The sequence below is a fragment of the Poecilia mexicana genome, unplaced genomic scaffold (assembly GCF_051168715.1).
Source record: "Poecilia mexicana isolate PSO_F unplaced genomic scaffold, ASM5116871v1 scaffold_14, whole genome shotgun sequence".
NCBI lineage: Eukaryota > Metazoa > Chordata > Actinopteri > Cyprinodontiformes > Poeciliidae > Poecilia > Poecilia mexicana.
In genome coordinates, this window is record NW_028263383.1 from 16,109,596 (window position 1) to 16,121,947 (window position 12,352).

At 41.6% G+C, this 12,352-nt stretch overlaps 2 protein-coding genes across 5 annotated transcripts; both read right to left on the reverse strand.

The window, feature by feature from the left end:
- Nucleotides 1–486: 486 nt before the first annotated feature.
- ggnbp2 (gametogenetin binding protein 2) lies at nucleotides 487–8,372 on the reverse strand. Of its 3 annotated transcripts, none has more exons than XM_015014116.2 (14): nucleotides 8,257–8,372; nucleotides 7,333–7,453; nucleotides 6,817–6,897; nucleotides 5,881–6,134; nucleotides 4,543–4,641; nucleotides 4,186–4,299; nucleotides 3,884–4,093; nucleotides 2,754–2,928; nucleotides 2,489–2,677; nucleotides 2,272–2,401; nucleotides 2,055–2,177; nucleotides 1,807–1,952; nucleotides 1,507–1,719; nucleotides 487–1,248 (listed from the first exon to the last, which is right to left on the reverse strand). In XM_015014116.2, exons 2-14 carry the CDS (start codon nucleotides 7,423–7,425, stop codon nucleotides 1,045–1,047), a joined length of 2,031 nt encoding a protein of 676 aa, XP_014869602.1. In that variant the 5' UTR covers nucleotides 7,426–7,453; nucleotides 8,257–8,372; the 3' UTR covers nucleotides 487–1,044. The 3 variants fall into 3 exon arrangements, with proteins under 3 accessions (XP_014869602.1, XP_014869599.2, XP_014869601.1); XM_015014113.2 differs by having other exon boundaries at nucleotides 1,807–1,976; XM_015014115.2 differs by having other exon boundaries at nucleotides 2,049–2,177.
- Nucleotides 8,373–9,144: 772 nt separating this feature from the next.
- pigw (phosphatidylinositol glycan anchor biosynthesis, class W) lies at nucleotides 9,145–12,285 on the reverse strand. 2 transcript variants are annotated; one of them, XM_015014117.2, is made up of 2 exons: nucleotides 12,155–12,285; nucleotides 9,145–10,872 (listed from the first exon to the last, which is right to left on the reverse strand). In XM_015014117.2, exon 2 carries the CDS (start codon nucleotides 10,867–10,869, stop codon nucleotides 9,373–9,375), a length of 1,497 nt encoding a protein of 498 aa, XP_014869603.1. In that variant the 5' UTR covers nucleotides 10,870–10,872; nucleotides 12,155–12,285; the 3' UTR covers nucleotides 9,145–9,372. The 2 variants fall into 2 exon arrangements, with proteins under 2 accessions (XP_014869603.1, XP_014869605.1); XM_015014119.2 differs by having other exon boundaries at nucleotides 12,194–12,265.
- Between the last annotated feature and the right edge of the window lie 67 nt (nucleotides 12,286–12,352).

Below are 12,352 nucleotides of genomic sequence, written 5' to 3' on the forward strand. Positions count from 1 at the left end.
TACAGAGTAACTGGGATGCAACCCAATCGTCCGGGGATGGAACACCCGCTTACAGGTGGCAGAAAATGGTCTACTCCACATGACAGATCTGAAGCAACCCTCAATCATTTTACCAAAGCTTTAGTCCAGTCATTTACAGGAAAACTACATGTTTTCCCAAGTATTTTGTTTCAGTTCATTTTAAAAATACTTTATTGATCCCAAAGGGAAACTAAATGTTGCTGTAGCTCATTATTCAAGGTTTTTCAGAGAATTGCAGATGCTGATGGTTGTCTTTCCAGTTGGAGTTTATGCAATGAATGGGTCTGCAGAGAAATTTTGAGCCATTTCTTTATACCGACTGGTACAATTTTGGGCACAGCTGTACTTAGAAAATAGAAAATCATGTTTTTGGCTATAAAAATTGGTTTGCAAAACTGCATATAAGTTTCATATATTGTGCAGAAAAAATAATATTTAGAGGAGGGAAAAAAACCACATGTATAATCCATATTAATAAATACTCTTTATTTAGTAAATTTTTCTTGACATTGCGCTTTTAACACACCCCAAATTTATTACAAATGGATGTTTATTCTCTGTAAAATTTTTATATTTATACTTCTGTACACATTTCATGGTGCAACCCGTAAGCACTACACTGAAGTGTCACCATAAAGAGAGAGAGAAGAAAATGGAAACAAAAATAAAAATAAGACGACTAAAATTCCTCCCTAATATCACAGCTTGCAAAACTTGATTTCATATTCCACTGTGCTCTAACCCCGAAACCCTACACAAGACTAACAATAAATAGCTAGGCTTGGTCAAAGAGAACAACTAACATGTATGAATGTGGCAAATAGAGATGAACAACTGCGTCAGTGTACAAGTGCAAAAGAATCAGAGATGTCGAAGAGAAAAACAAAACAATTAATAAATCACGTTGATTTTAAAGAAATGACCCAACAAGACACCGAAGGATACACCTGAAATGTATCTTTTTATAACAACCTTGCAGCAGTGGTCACGAGTGCTTTTAAATTTTCCACGGGACGATGACGTTTACTTGACGCTGGTCGTGGCGAACCACTTTCCACAGACTCGCTTGCTCCGCTCGGTGGCCCGGCAGTAGTTGGTGAATTTCTCCTTGAGGAGCTGTCGGTACTGGTGGCGGTTGCTGTAAAAGGACTGGTTCTGTTCTAGAAATGCCTGGATTTCGTCCTGCGTCAGACCGCTCTCTTCATCGGACGTTACCTCGGAATCGTCCTGATCGAGGAAAAGGAAAAAAGATGGTCATGTATGATCCAAATCTTATGGAGTGTTAGAGCCACGCCAAGTACATAAAGTCCTTCGTCCTCATACATATTCTTGTAATTTTAGTTTTTATTTATATGGCCCCAATAATCCCGTCGTGCAATCTGAACAGTAGGTTCATAACTAGTTCTCCCAACATTAAATATAAAGTTAATTACTACTTTTCTACTGATGGCGATCAGAACAGGGCAAAAATAATAATAATCTTACCAGGAGTTCTACCAAGCTTAAATTTGCCTTTGTAGGCCTCATGTGAAGGCTGAGGTTGCTTTGATGGACTGCCCATGGTGACCGTAGTGCAATGTTGGCGAGCTTATCGCCACATAAGGAGGAAAAAATGTCTTTGGTTCGACAAGTGCTTGCTGACGTCAGGTTGTGGCCTGTGGTGTTCCCGTCCGACGTGCAACATTCGGTTTTTGGCTCCTGAGGAACATAAGAGTTTTTACCTTAAACATGTGGCTGAATATGCCGCATTCAACAAACTGGCATGTCCTCAGTTTGCTGCCTCACCTGATCGTTGCAGCTCTTGCCCTTTTTCTTCTTCTTTTTACTCTTGCACTGACTGTTTTCCTCAGAGTGCGGCCAGCAGTCCACACAGCTGTCTGTCCCGTCCTCCTCTTTGTCTTCGACACAGTGGTGGACGTTTGGGTAATCCCCTTCAGAGGGTAAGTAAGAGCAGACTGTGAGATCAGAGGGACAACATTTCACATACAGGGTAAAATATCTGTGATGAACGTCTGTGTGTGTTTAACCTGGACCTGCTTCATGGTTGCATATTCCCTCAGAGCAGGCGACGTCAGAGCCTTCTCGCGATCCCATCTCGCTGCCCTCCATACTTGATGAGTAGCCGCAGTCGCTGCCATTACTGTTGTGGGACAAATCTGAGGACAATGTTGTGTCCCGACTTGTTATTTCTCTTTAAATTTACACTCGGCAGGACTTAGACGTGTATATATATTGTGTAAATGGTTATACCTCGCTTGGTGTTATCTGAGCAGTTACAGGAGGCGTTTCTGCTGGTGGTCACCGTCTCTTCACACCCAGCCTCTTCCTCATCGTGGCTACCACAGGCCTTACAGCTGCCCTCGACTGAATCAAAGGAACCCTGTGACACCAAAACAAAAACATTGAAATGCAGAACTGTGGGTTTATATTAAAGCCCACTAGCGCTGTGTGAACTCAGAATTTTCACCTCATCCAGGATTTTCTCCTTGTTCTCTGCCTCCTGTTCAGACAAATCAAAACCGCACTTGTTTTTGCGTCGGTTTTTCCGTTTCTGTCTCTTCTTCTCCATTTTCAGTTCTTTGGCTCTCTCCTCCTCCGACAGTTCCTCCACAAACTGTTCGAGCCGACTGATGCCCTGCATCTTCTCCACTGCCATCTGGAGGTCAGAAAAGCACTCAGTTCAACGCCGAGCGGCAAAACTGTGCGGCGTCCTCAAAGCGAACGTGGAGTACCTCAAAGCTTTTCCGTAGTGCGTCGATACCCAGATGGAACAATATCTGCCACGTCTGTTCCTCTGCTCGTAGTTTCTGCCAGATCCTGTGCAGCCGCTCGTAGAGATGAATGCCCAGACAGGTCAGAACTTCCTCTTGTGCAATATCAATCGTTTTCGCGTGTCTCTCTCTGCGCCTTGTGGGGGGGGAAATAAAAACAGCACAAGCCAAAACAATATATATTAGCTAATTTCCTGAAAATCCTGACAGTATTAAAGTATAACACACCTTTTATTTACTCATAGTTAGGGGTGTAAACAAATAATCGAGCAATTTCCAATTAATGCTGTATCAGACTAAAATTGGTTCCAATTGATTAACTAATACTGTCCACTTAGACCTTCTTTTAGTGTTGTAGTTTGGCTGCCAGCCAGCAGAGGGCGACCCTGTTCATCCTCAAGTGGAGCCAGTTGATACAGAATTAAAGATGGCGGAGCCATACCGGAACGAGAAAGGAGAAGCGGTCCAAACTAAATCTCAAACAAAAGTTCTTGATGTGCTACAGATTTGAAGACAGAAGCGGAGAGCAAACCGCAGAAAAATTGTAACACGATAGAAAAAAACAAGATGTCAATAAGAAAGGTTGATTTTTAAGACGCGAGTTAACGGACTTCATAGCGTTCCTTGAAGAACAACTGCAGATGGTGCTTCTGTGGGAACATCTCTCCGCTCGTAGAAAATTAAGTGTTTCGCACATTTTATTCTTTTCATCTTTTATTTTTCTATCTAGCAACCTAAGAGGTCCCTGTTTTGTTATATTTTATACGTTTAAGGTTGATAATGTGTGAAAACCACAATTTTCAGTTTTTTCAGCCAGTATTTAATGCAACTGGCACAAAATAATGGTAAAATTGTATGAATTTTTAAAATGTTTTAAATTCAGAATATTATGAGAAATGTCGTCTATTTTAGGGAAAGGCCCTCTTGATACAAGAGAAACTTAAGTTTTTACAAAAAATGGCCACCTATCAATTAATCATTTGTCGATCAATAAGATCACTCAACTCTAGAATGACTCATAAATCGATAACTTGCATCCCCAATCGTAATGCATTCGCCAAACGATAAACGCGAGAATAAATCCAACTTACTCGTAACCTCCTGAAAACTCAGGCTCTGCCCTGCCGAGTAAGTGAGCGATGAAGTCCGTTTCGCAGCACACGTGGATGTGCCGCTCATGGGGGCAACAACAGAGACCCTCGTACAGAGCGGCGCAGTATCCCTTCTCCTCGCTGGAGTCCACCTCTCCAACCAGGATGTTGTATGCTCTGATCACTTTATTCTTACAGTCTGTGCAAAACCTGTTGGAAGTCAAAAGCCAGTCGGTTTCTCTTCAATCACAAAACCGCCGTTTTAGCGCTGGTGAGTAAACGGTCTGGTTACGACGGAGTACCTGTGTTTCCGCAAGTACGTCTCCAGCGTCTCAAGCAGACAGGCACTGTCGATGAGGACCACCTCATCCCTGCATTCTTGAGACATCAGCTCCCACACGTCCATCCAACTTCCCCTGGAGCATTTATAGCAGTGTTATAACATGCAATGCACAGCTCTGACAGCTACAAAGTAAAGTACACCCTCAGTATCCAAACCAAATATCTTAGCTGTTTGTTTTTCACTGAGTTAACTATTCAAAATATTAAGAAAAACAACATTTTTGTAAATTGCTAGACATATTTACCGCATTCTTCATAAAAACAGAAGCGAGTAAAACTTCTAAAACCAAAAATGTGACAATAAGAACGTTACTTACCCCAGGGGTTTAGGTTTGTGAGTGTCTAAGGAGTGCAACTGGCAGCGCTTATTCTTTTTACTTTTTGGAATGGCGTCAATCATGTCATTTAACTTTGACCTGCAAAAGGAAAAATAAAATACAACCGTTATTGTAATAATTGAACTTTTTCCACATTCTTTCAATCCGTTTACGAATTGAAACAAACTGGTACATAATTGTGAACCTGAAGTGAAAGGAAACATGGTTCTCTTTATTTAAATATGTGGTAAGCATTTGTATTCAGTACTTCCCTAGAATCACCTCATGTTGTAATGACAAACGCATGTCTGTTGGGATGCGTTTCTACCAGTTTTCCGACATCTTGTAGTCTTACACCTTCCTTGAAAACTAGCTCAATGCATTCACCAATCAAAGCTTAATGAAAGAGTGGCAATCCACCATCTCAAAGAGACTCCTTGGTCAAGTCGAAGAAAGTTAATTGGTTTGATGAGACCAAGATGGAGCTTTTTGGCCATCACGAAAGACGCCATGTTTGGGACGTACCAAACTCTGTACATCACAACAAAAACACCATCCCCACTGAAACATGTTTAGCATCCAACTGAAGCTACACAGACATTGTTTGAAGACAACAAGGTTCTGGAGTGGCCTAGTCAAAGCCCAGACCGCTGGGCTTTGACTAGGAGTTTGTGGTAGGAGCTGAAAAGAGCTTTTCACAGCCGGTTCACAGGTAACTTGACAAACTTTGAACAGTTTTGCAACGAAGAATGGAAAACCGCAGCAACCAGATGTGTAGCCTGATTAAGACTTACCCACACAGACTCCATGCAGCCACAGGCGCATTTACTAAATACGGACTTCAATGGGGCAAATATTTATGCAATGACTTATATTATGCTAAACATTTTTATTTGTCGTTTTGTAGAAGTTAGCTTTCACTATGGCATTCAAGGATTTTTACAAAACATTTACATTTCAAAAATTAGCACAAAAAGCCACATTTTGCTGCTCAGGATTGACTTATAAAAGCAATAAAAGGGTAAAACATACAAGGGGGTGAATAAGTTTTATAGGCACTGTTCCTTTAAGCACTTGGAGCTGCAGCTGTAACCGCAGCAAAAGGCAATTCTATAGTTCTTAAAAAAACAAAAACCAAACACTTAAGCAAGGCCCTGTAATATCAGACCTATGCTTTTTAAGTCTAAATATACATGTCTTCTAACAGTTAACAAAATAATCAATGCCATTGCAATAAAAATAATGGAGACAAACTAGAAAGGGGAGAACCGTGAACATTAAGTTTTCTGCTGTACTACTAACAATGTAAGAATAAAGAGAAAAGTTTTTTCCTCTCACCCGTGGATGTAAAACAGGGTATAAAGCTTCTTCATGTCTGCCAAACAAGCCTTGGTGACAGTGAGCATGCCCTTGGGTTTCACTGTGAGGGGCTCCAGCGCTGGGTTCCCTGTCTCCACTGAGTGAGAAAAGAGGCGCTCCACGCTTCGTCTGCAGCCCACACACGGCACCAGCTGGGACAGCGCACTGTACACCTCTCTGGACGACACCATAAAGGCGATATTCAGGTCCTGCTGCTTCAGCTTGGAATAATACTATGGGAAAAAATAAAATGATGCCGTCATCTATTTGTCCTCCACACTAAATCCTAGGGACGCACAGATTCATTTCTCCTCACTTCCAATACAGATACTGATATCTGAGGTCTGTTGTCGGCCGATTCGATACAAAAAAAACCCAGCACTGAATTAACTTATGTTTCCTTTTTCTTTTTAAACATAGACATAAATGTACTAAATTGCAAATTGACAATTGTATAGAAGTGTTGTATGCAGCCTTACATGCAACAATAGTTTCACAAGCTTGGTCAAACATGGAAAAAAACAACACAACTTTAATTTGTTCAGACAGTGCAATTAGCAGGATAACACCCGATGTACAATAAATAATAAAGAAACTGAAACTGACAAAAACAAAAGGTTGACTACCTTGATCAAACATGTAAAAATAAACTAAAACAAACGTTCTTTCAAGTGGCTTAGATGGAGCAATTAGAAATTATAATATAAAATAAGTAATAAAACATGACGTCACTCAAAGCCCATTGTCACCGATACCAGATCTAGAATTTTTAATAATCGGGACAGATACAGATATTAGCATCGGTTGAGTGCATCTTTACTAAATACACACAAATGACATCCTTTAGGCTTTGATTTTTGTGTGTGCATGTCTGCTAGATTAGAAGAAATTCTGTGACACAGTGTGTGAAATTACCTCGGAAAATTGCTTCCAATGAGCAAGGGTTACGTCAGTGCCTTCAGCGTCCATGAAACTGTCAGGAAACTCCATCACCATCTGACAACCATTAAAACACAACAGGTAATAATGACGCATCTAAAATGCCACGGTGACATTTCACCCATACTGACAGAGGCACAAGCAATTAGTTTGGTAGTCAGATCAGCAATTTAGTTTCAGACTGTTCGTACTCAGGGTACGGCTGTGTCTTTGCAAAGAACACAATCCGATCTTGGCTTTCCGACGTCAATGTCCTTTCAAGCACAGTCTGAACATGCCTCGACGTGACGTGAAAATGGAAAAAAGAAACCATAAAACTGAAACCGTACCCATTTGTTTCAGACAGTCAGGAAAAATTATCAGAATTGTGTTGGGAGAAAAAAAAACAATGCTGATTCTGCCCCATTTCTGCTTGTACTTTACAGGGTGACTCATAAGGGTCTATCTTCCTAATTGCTATTTGATGTGCTCTCTGTGATGATGAGGACCTACCGTGAGTGTGTCATCAATATACAGGGGAATCTGTCTCGCCAAAAATGGGTAATCCTCCTCGCCTTCCCTGCAAACTGCTACCAGGCGTGCCATGTCTTCTCTGTGCTGTAGATCAGCTCACCTGCAGGTCACACACACACACACACGCACAAAAGACAGAATGATGTGCAGGGAATGACTACATCAAACCCTGAGCACAAGCTCCACCAGGCTAATGCTACCCTACCTACTCCAGATCATTGGGGGCTGATATAATCTTGGAACTAAGAATTTGTCTTTGGGGTTCTTAATCACAAGAGTATGCATTAAAATATAAACAAAATCATCTAACGTTACAAACTACTGTCATAGGCACTCCTAAAGTAGCTAGCATGGTTATCTTGACCCAGATTTGCCCTGCTAAGCTAGCAAGCAACCTGGCAAAAGAAAGCTCTGGGAAATTTCTAAGTTATTAGCTTTACAAAATGTATTTCTAGCATTGTACAGCTTACAAAGCCGCGTTTAGAACGTTCACCTGTATCTGTTGCCTTTTAAACAATTACCTACTGATTTCCAAGTTAGCCTGCTAGCTAACTGCACTTCACAATACAACTTCCGAAATCAAATATGCCGTTCGGTTGAATTTGGGCGCACTGTTGTTTATCAAATGGTGTCCCTTCCGCCATCAAAGGTAGGTTGGAGTATTATTCCAGCTCGACTTCGCCCTGTCGGTGATAGCAAACCTGGCTAACCTGCTTGTTAACATCGCTGCTCCCCACAGCTAGCGTCAGCGAGCTAATCTAAGCTAATAGAAAGTTGGAACTATGAGTAGCTACTTAGCGACAGCCGTGAGTTTCTTTAAAAATATGCCGACAATACTAACAGAATAGTGTCTTCGTAAAGAACAGATACGCATAGTTGAACTTTTGAACAGTTTCTACTTACCGTCGTCTGGAATTAATCTTGAAAATAAACAAGTGCGACAGTTAGTGAGCCTGCTGCGGTGGCGGAATCTTCATTACTGATTTCACCTTTGGCCCCCCTCCTTCCCATACACTGGTACGTAATACGGATGATGTGGTACGCACTGCCTCCAGGGGGCGCAGGTGAGCAGAAAAACTGCCCGTTGGTGAAATAATAATTTCGATTTAATTTGTTGAGGTATTTTGACATTGTGATTTATAGCCCTCTACTGTTTTTGCCAATAAAAATATGATATACTAAGTGCAGTATTTAATTGTAATTACAAATCTGTGAGCATAATACCCGGATGAATAACATAAAACAGACGATTAACAAAGTAAGAAGATTAAAAAAATGGCCAATAAAATGCAAATTATAAATCTATGGAAAAACACAATTTTAACCTAAGATATTTTATAGTTCTTCATAATCACATTCTCACTGGACATTTTCTACATTTTGTCACATTACTACCAAAAGTTTCAATTTAAGTTTTCAGGGCCTTTTAATACCTTTTTATGGTGCAGAGTAGTGGAAAATGTCAAAATGGAAGGAAAATAATAGTTTCAAAAAATTTATAGAAAGAAAACATGAAAAGTGTTTACCACTCTTTATTTTGATACCCCTAAATAAAGTGTCACCATTGCCTTCAGAAGCCAGCTAATTAGCAAATAGACTGCATTTATTTTCAATATAGACATTTGTTAAAATATTAGTAAACAAACAGCTTCACGGAGACCAGTGAACACACCAGACATGCCAGTCAGTTTAGGAGATGTTTAAAGTTGGGTTAGGTATAAAAATATCCCAAGCTTCAGTTATTGTTACATCTCAGGTTCATTTCGGTTCGTCCACAAAACAATAACAGAGTTTTTTTTCTCATGAGGCTTTATTTTTGCAAGTCCCCCAAATATACAAACACAAAACATTTAGGACAATATCACCATAAACAAGCACCAACACAAAACTAACCCCATACAGATAACATTTTCTTCCATCTTCAGTGTTTTCCATTGTTCTGAATTTCAGTGCAAGTAACTCGAGCTTCAAATAAACTATGAAAAAACAAACCCAAGGAAAATGGTGCGCTTACAAACGTTACCAGAATTTTACTGTAATTTCACAGATGTGCAAAACATATATAACAAGGCAGTTCACAAGCATGTATGACAGTAAAACACACACTGAAAAAGAGCTGCTACAGCTGAGGGTGTCCACGACAGCATTGGTCGCTCCGGTCATGACGTTGGAGAGCAGGAAAAACACCAGCTGATTCCTGCTGACGGCCTGGATGAGGCAGAGTCTCTCCACTTTGACTCCGCTTCTGGAAACCGGAGAATCCGTCTTCTTCTTCTCCAGAAAGCTCATGGACGACGGCAGAAAACGACAGGCGGATGCTCCTTTGGAGAACAGTATGACCATGTCGGCCAGACCTAGGAGGGACATGAAAAACAACGACTGAGCAACGCTCCAGATGACGAAGGGCAAATTCGCCGAGCGGCGAGAGACCGGCTCCATGAGTGTCTGACATGCGAACAAAGCGGCGTACGACAGCAAACTTCCTAGGGAGAGGGTGAAAAGCATCTTGAGGCAATCTTTAACTTGATGTCTTTGCTGCATCACGTAGAGTCCAATCTGAACTCCTGCTAGATAGATGGAAACATAGCCGGCTATGGAGAATATGCCCTCCTTGTTAGCGTGCACGAAATCCTTTGATCTGTCCCTATTGTGCATCAGGAAGGTCTTTAGTTCGGTTGTTTCCAGGGCGAACTGATGACATCCACTGATCAGAAGGGCAAAGAGCCACGGCTGTCCAGCTGGTAAAACAACCAAAAGCACAGAAGCTAGAACTCTGACGATGGCCAGCGTGAAGAAGAAGTTCCAGTGGATGCCATATTCCGTCACGTGCTCGTGATAGCCGGTCATTTTGATGCTCACCAGCCGCCCCAAGCCTAGAGCAAGCAGAGGCCAGACAGACTGGATCTGCTTCGTAATATGGCTCAACTTGGATCCCGTGACTTCCCTCCTCCGTGCCTCAGGACTGACAAGTGCGTTTGCAAAAACAAATGCCCCGACTCCAAAGTCCATAACCCCTGTCCCGTAGGTCTCCGTCTTTGCATATCGCCTTGGAAAGACGCTGAAGTCGACGGCGAGGATGCTGATGGCTGTTTTCACGTTTACAAATACTCTGAAGAGAGTCACGAAGGGGACCTGGTGGAACTGAACGCTGCACTGAAGGAAGTTGCTGACGATCTTCTGTGGCTGCAGAGCAGAGGACTGGAAGCTGGTACGACAGATGTAGCAGAGCACGCAAGCTGAAAGAAAAGTTAGGCACACGATGACCTGCAGAAGAACATCGCTGAGAATTGTGCATGATAATACGAGGGGAAGGACGAGCAGAGAAAAATCAAGGAGTAGATGGGAAATCAGTGGAAGTGGTAGCGGTAGAGTCCCTTTGGCTTGGTAGTAGAGGACTAAGATGAACGCTCTGTGGATGAGACAGACTGGAGCGAGAAACGATCCAAGAGTCACCTCTCCCAAACTGGTCCCATTGAGATTACTCACAAACGCCTCCTTCACTTCCTTTTGAGCCATAATCTGCAAACATTTAAACACACGCAGTTTATTACAGGACGCAAGGGGCAGTGTATCCAAAAAACATCAAGATTTTATTGAAACGGTCAAGGAACTTTCCTTTCATGATCTACATCACATATGTCAGAGTCAAGGCCCGCGGGCCACATCCGGCCCGCGAGAAGGTTTTTTGCGGCCCCTGGGATGATCTTGATTTATTATTAGAACCGGCCCGCAGACCGCAGCAAGCCGGCACCCCGTCTGAAAAAAAAATATCTTCCTTATTTGAACTGTAAGTAGTTCTTTAAATGTTCTGTGAGATGATGTACTTACCCATGTATCCATAACAACCGGAACTTTCAATATCCACCAAGTTATTGCCGAAATATACCGTCTATTAAACGAGTGCCCCCCGGATTAATTACATTCTCTGCAGCTGCAGCTGCGAAGTTACCGTATTAACCCGATACTTGCTGGAAAGTGCAACGTCTCCCCTTTCAGAAACCGTTGGAATTTTTCCACTTAGCGCTACGTGTGGCGGAATTACGGTACTGCAAATTTAGATGTGTTGCCGGCGACACATCTAAATTTGCAGTACCGTAATTCGCCGGCGACACATCTAAATGCCTTGACTCTGACATATGTGGATTAATAGATTTTTGCACTTTATTTTATTGTATTTCAATCCAATTATATTTTAAAAATATTTCAGTTGTGTCTGTTGAAAATTAAAGATTACTGACAGAGCCATAAGAAAATATTGCTTTATTTATCTGATCATATTGGAATATATTTGTTAGGTTTTCAGTAGGTTCAATTAGGTTCACTAGACTATATGAGTCATTTAAAAAAATTTCAATGAACATTCGATCAGTCCGGCCCTCGGCTTGTAGCTAAATTTTTTATTTGGCCCTCCGTCCATTTGACTTTGACACCCCTGATCTACATCTACAACTTTCACTATACAGCCCTCAGAAAAACCTTAGATACAGTCAGAAAGGGATCCTGAAATATTATAGAAGTCTTTGCAGTACATGAAACCACACAGTGTCGCCTGCTAAGATCATCTGTTCATATCCTAATTTGCTGATTTAGACTTCTCTGTACACAAACCTTAGCTTATTCGCCAAGAAACATACGCAAAGAGCAGTCAATGCGTAAGTTTTCACGTTTAAAACAGGCGCAAATAATGCCCTGCTCCCTAAAGCAGCGTCCTACATGCAAGCGACATCAGTCAACAAAATTATTAGTTTCATGTTTTTTGGAAACGTCAGAAACAGCAAGGTGTCCATTGACCAGCACTTACCACGACTTCTTCTGTTAAAGACGGAGGATGAATAAATACCTGTTTACCAGCATTATTATTTTTGCTGGCTGTGCAGAACCTGTTCAGTGATAGCACGGTTGCTCACTTCCGTATTCGCAACCCGTGATGCATTCAAGAGCACTGGGTTTTCTGGTACTTATTGAGGTGTTAGATTTTTACTTTAGTAAATGAAAGTTA

Coding starts and splice junctions, on each gene's coding strand:
- ggnbp2 (XM_015014113.2), bottom strand. CDS start 7,425: ATGGCACGCCTGGTAGCAGTTTGCAGGGAAGGCGAGGAGGATTACCCA. Junction 2,678..2,753: donor CACTACGGAAAAGCTTTGAG/GTACTCCACGTT, acceptor TCTGACCTCCAG/ATGGCAGTGGAGAAGATGCA. Junction 1,249..1,506: donor TAAGCTTGGTAGAACTCCTG/GTAAGATTATTA, acceptor TTCCTCGATCAG/GACGATTCCGAGGTAACGTC.
- pigw (XM_015014117.2), bottom strand. CDS start 10,869: ATGGCTCAAAAGGAAGTGAAGGAGGCGTTTGTGAGTAATCTCAATGGG.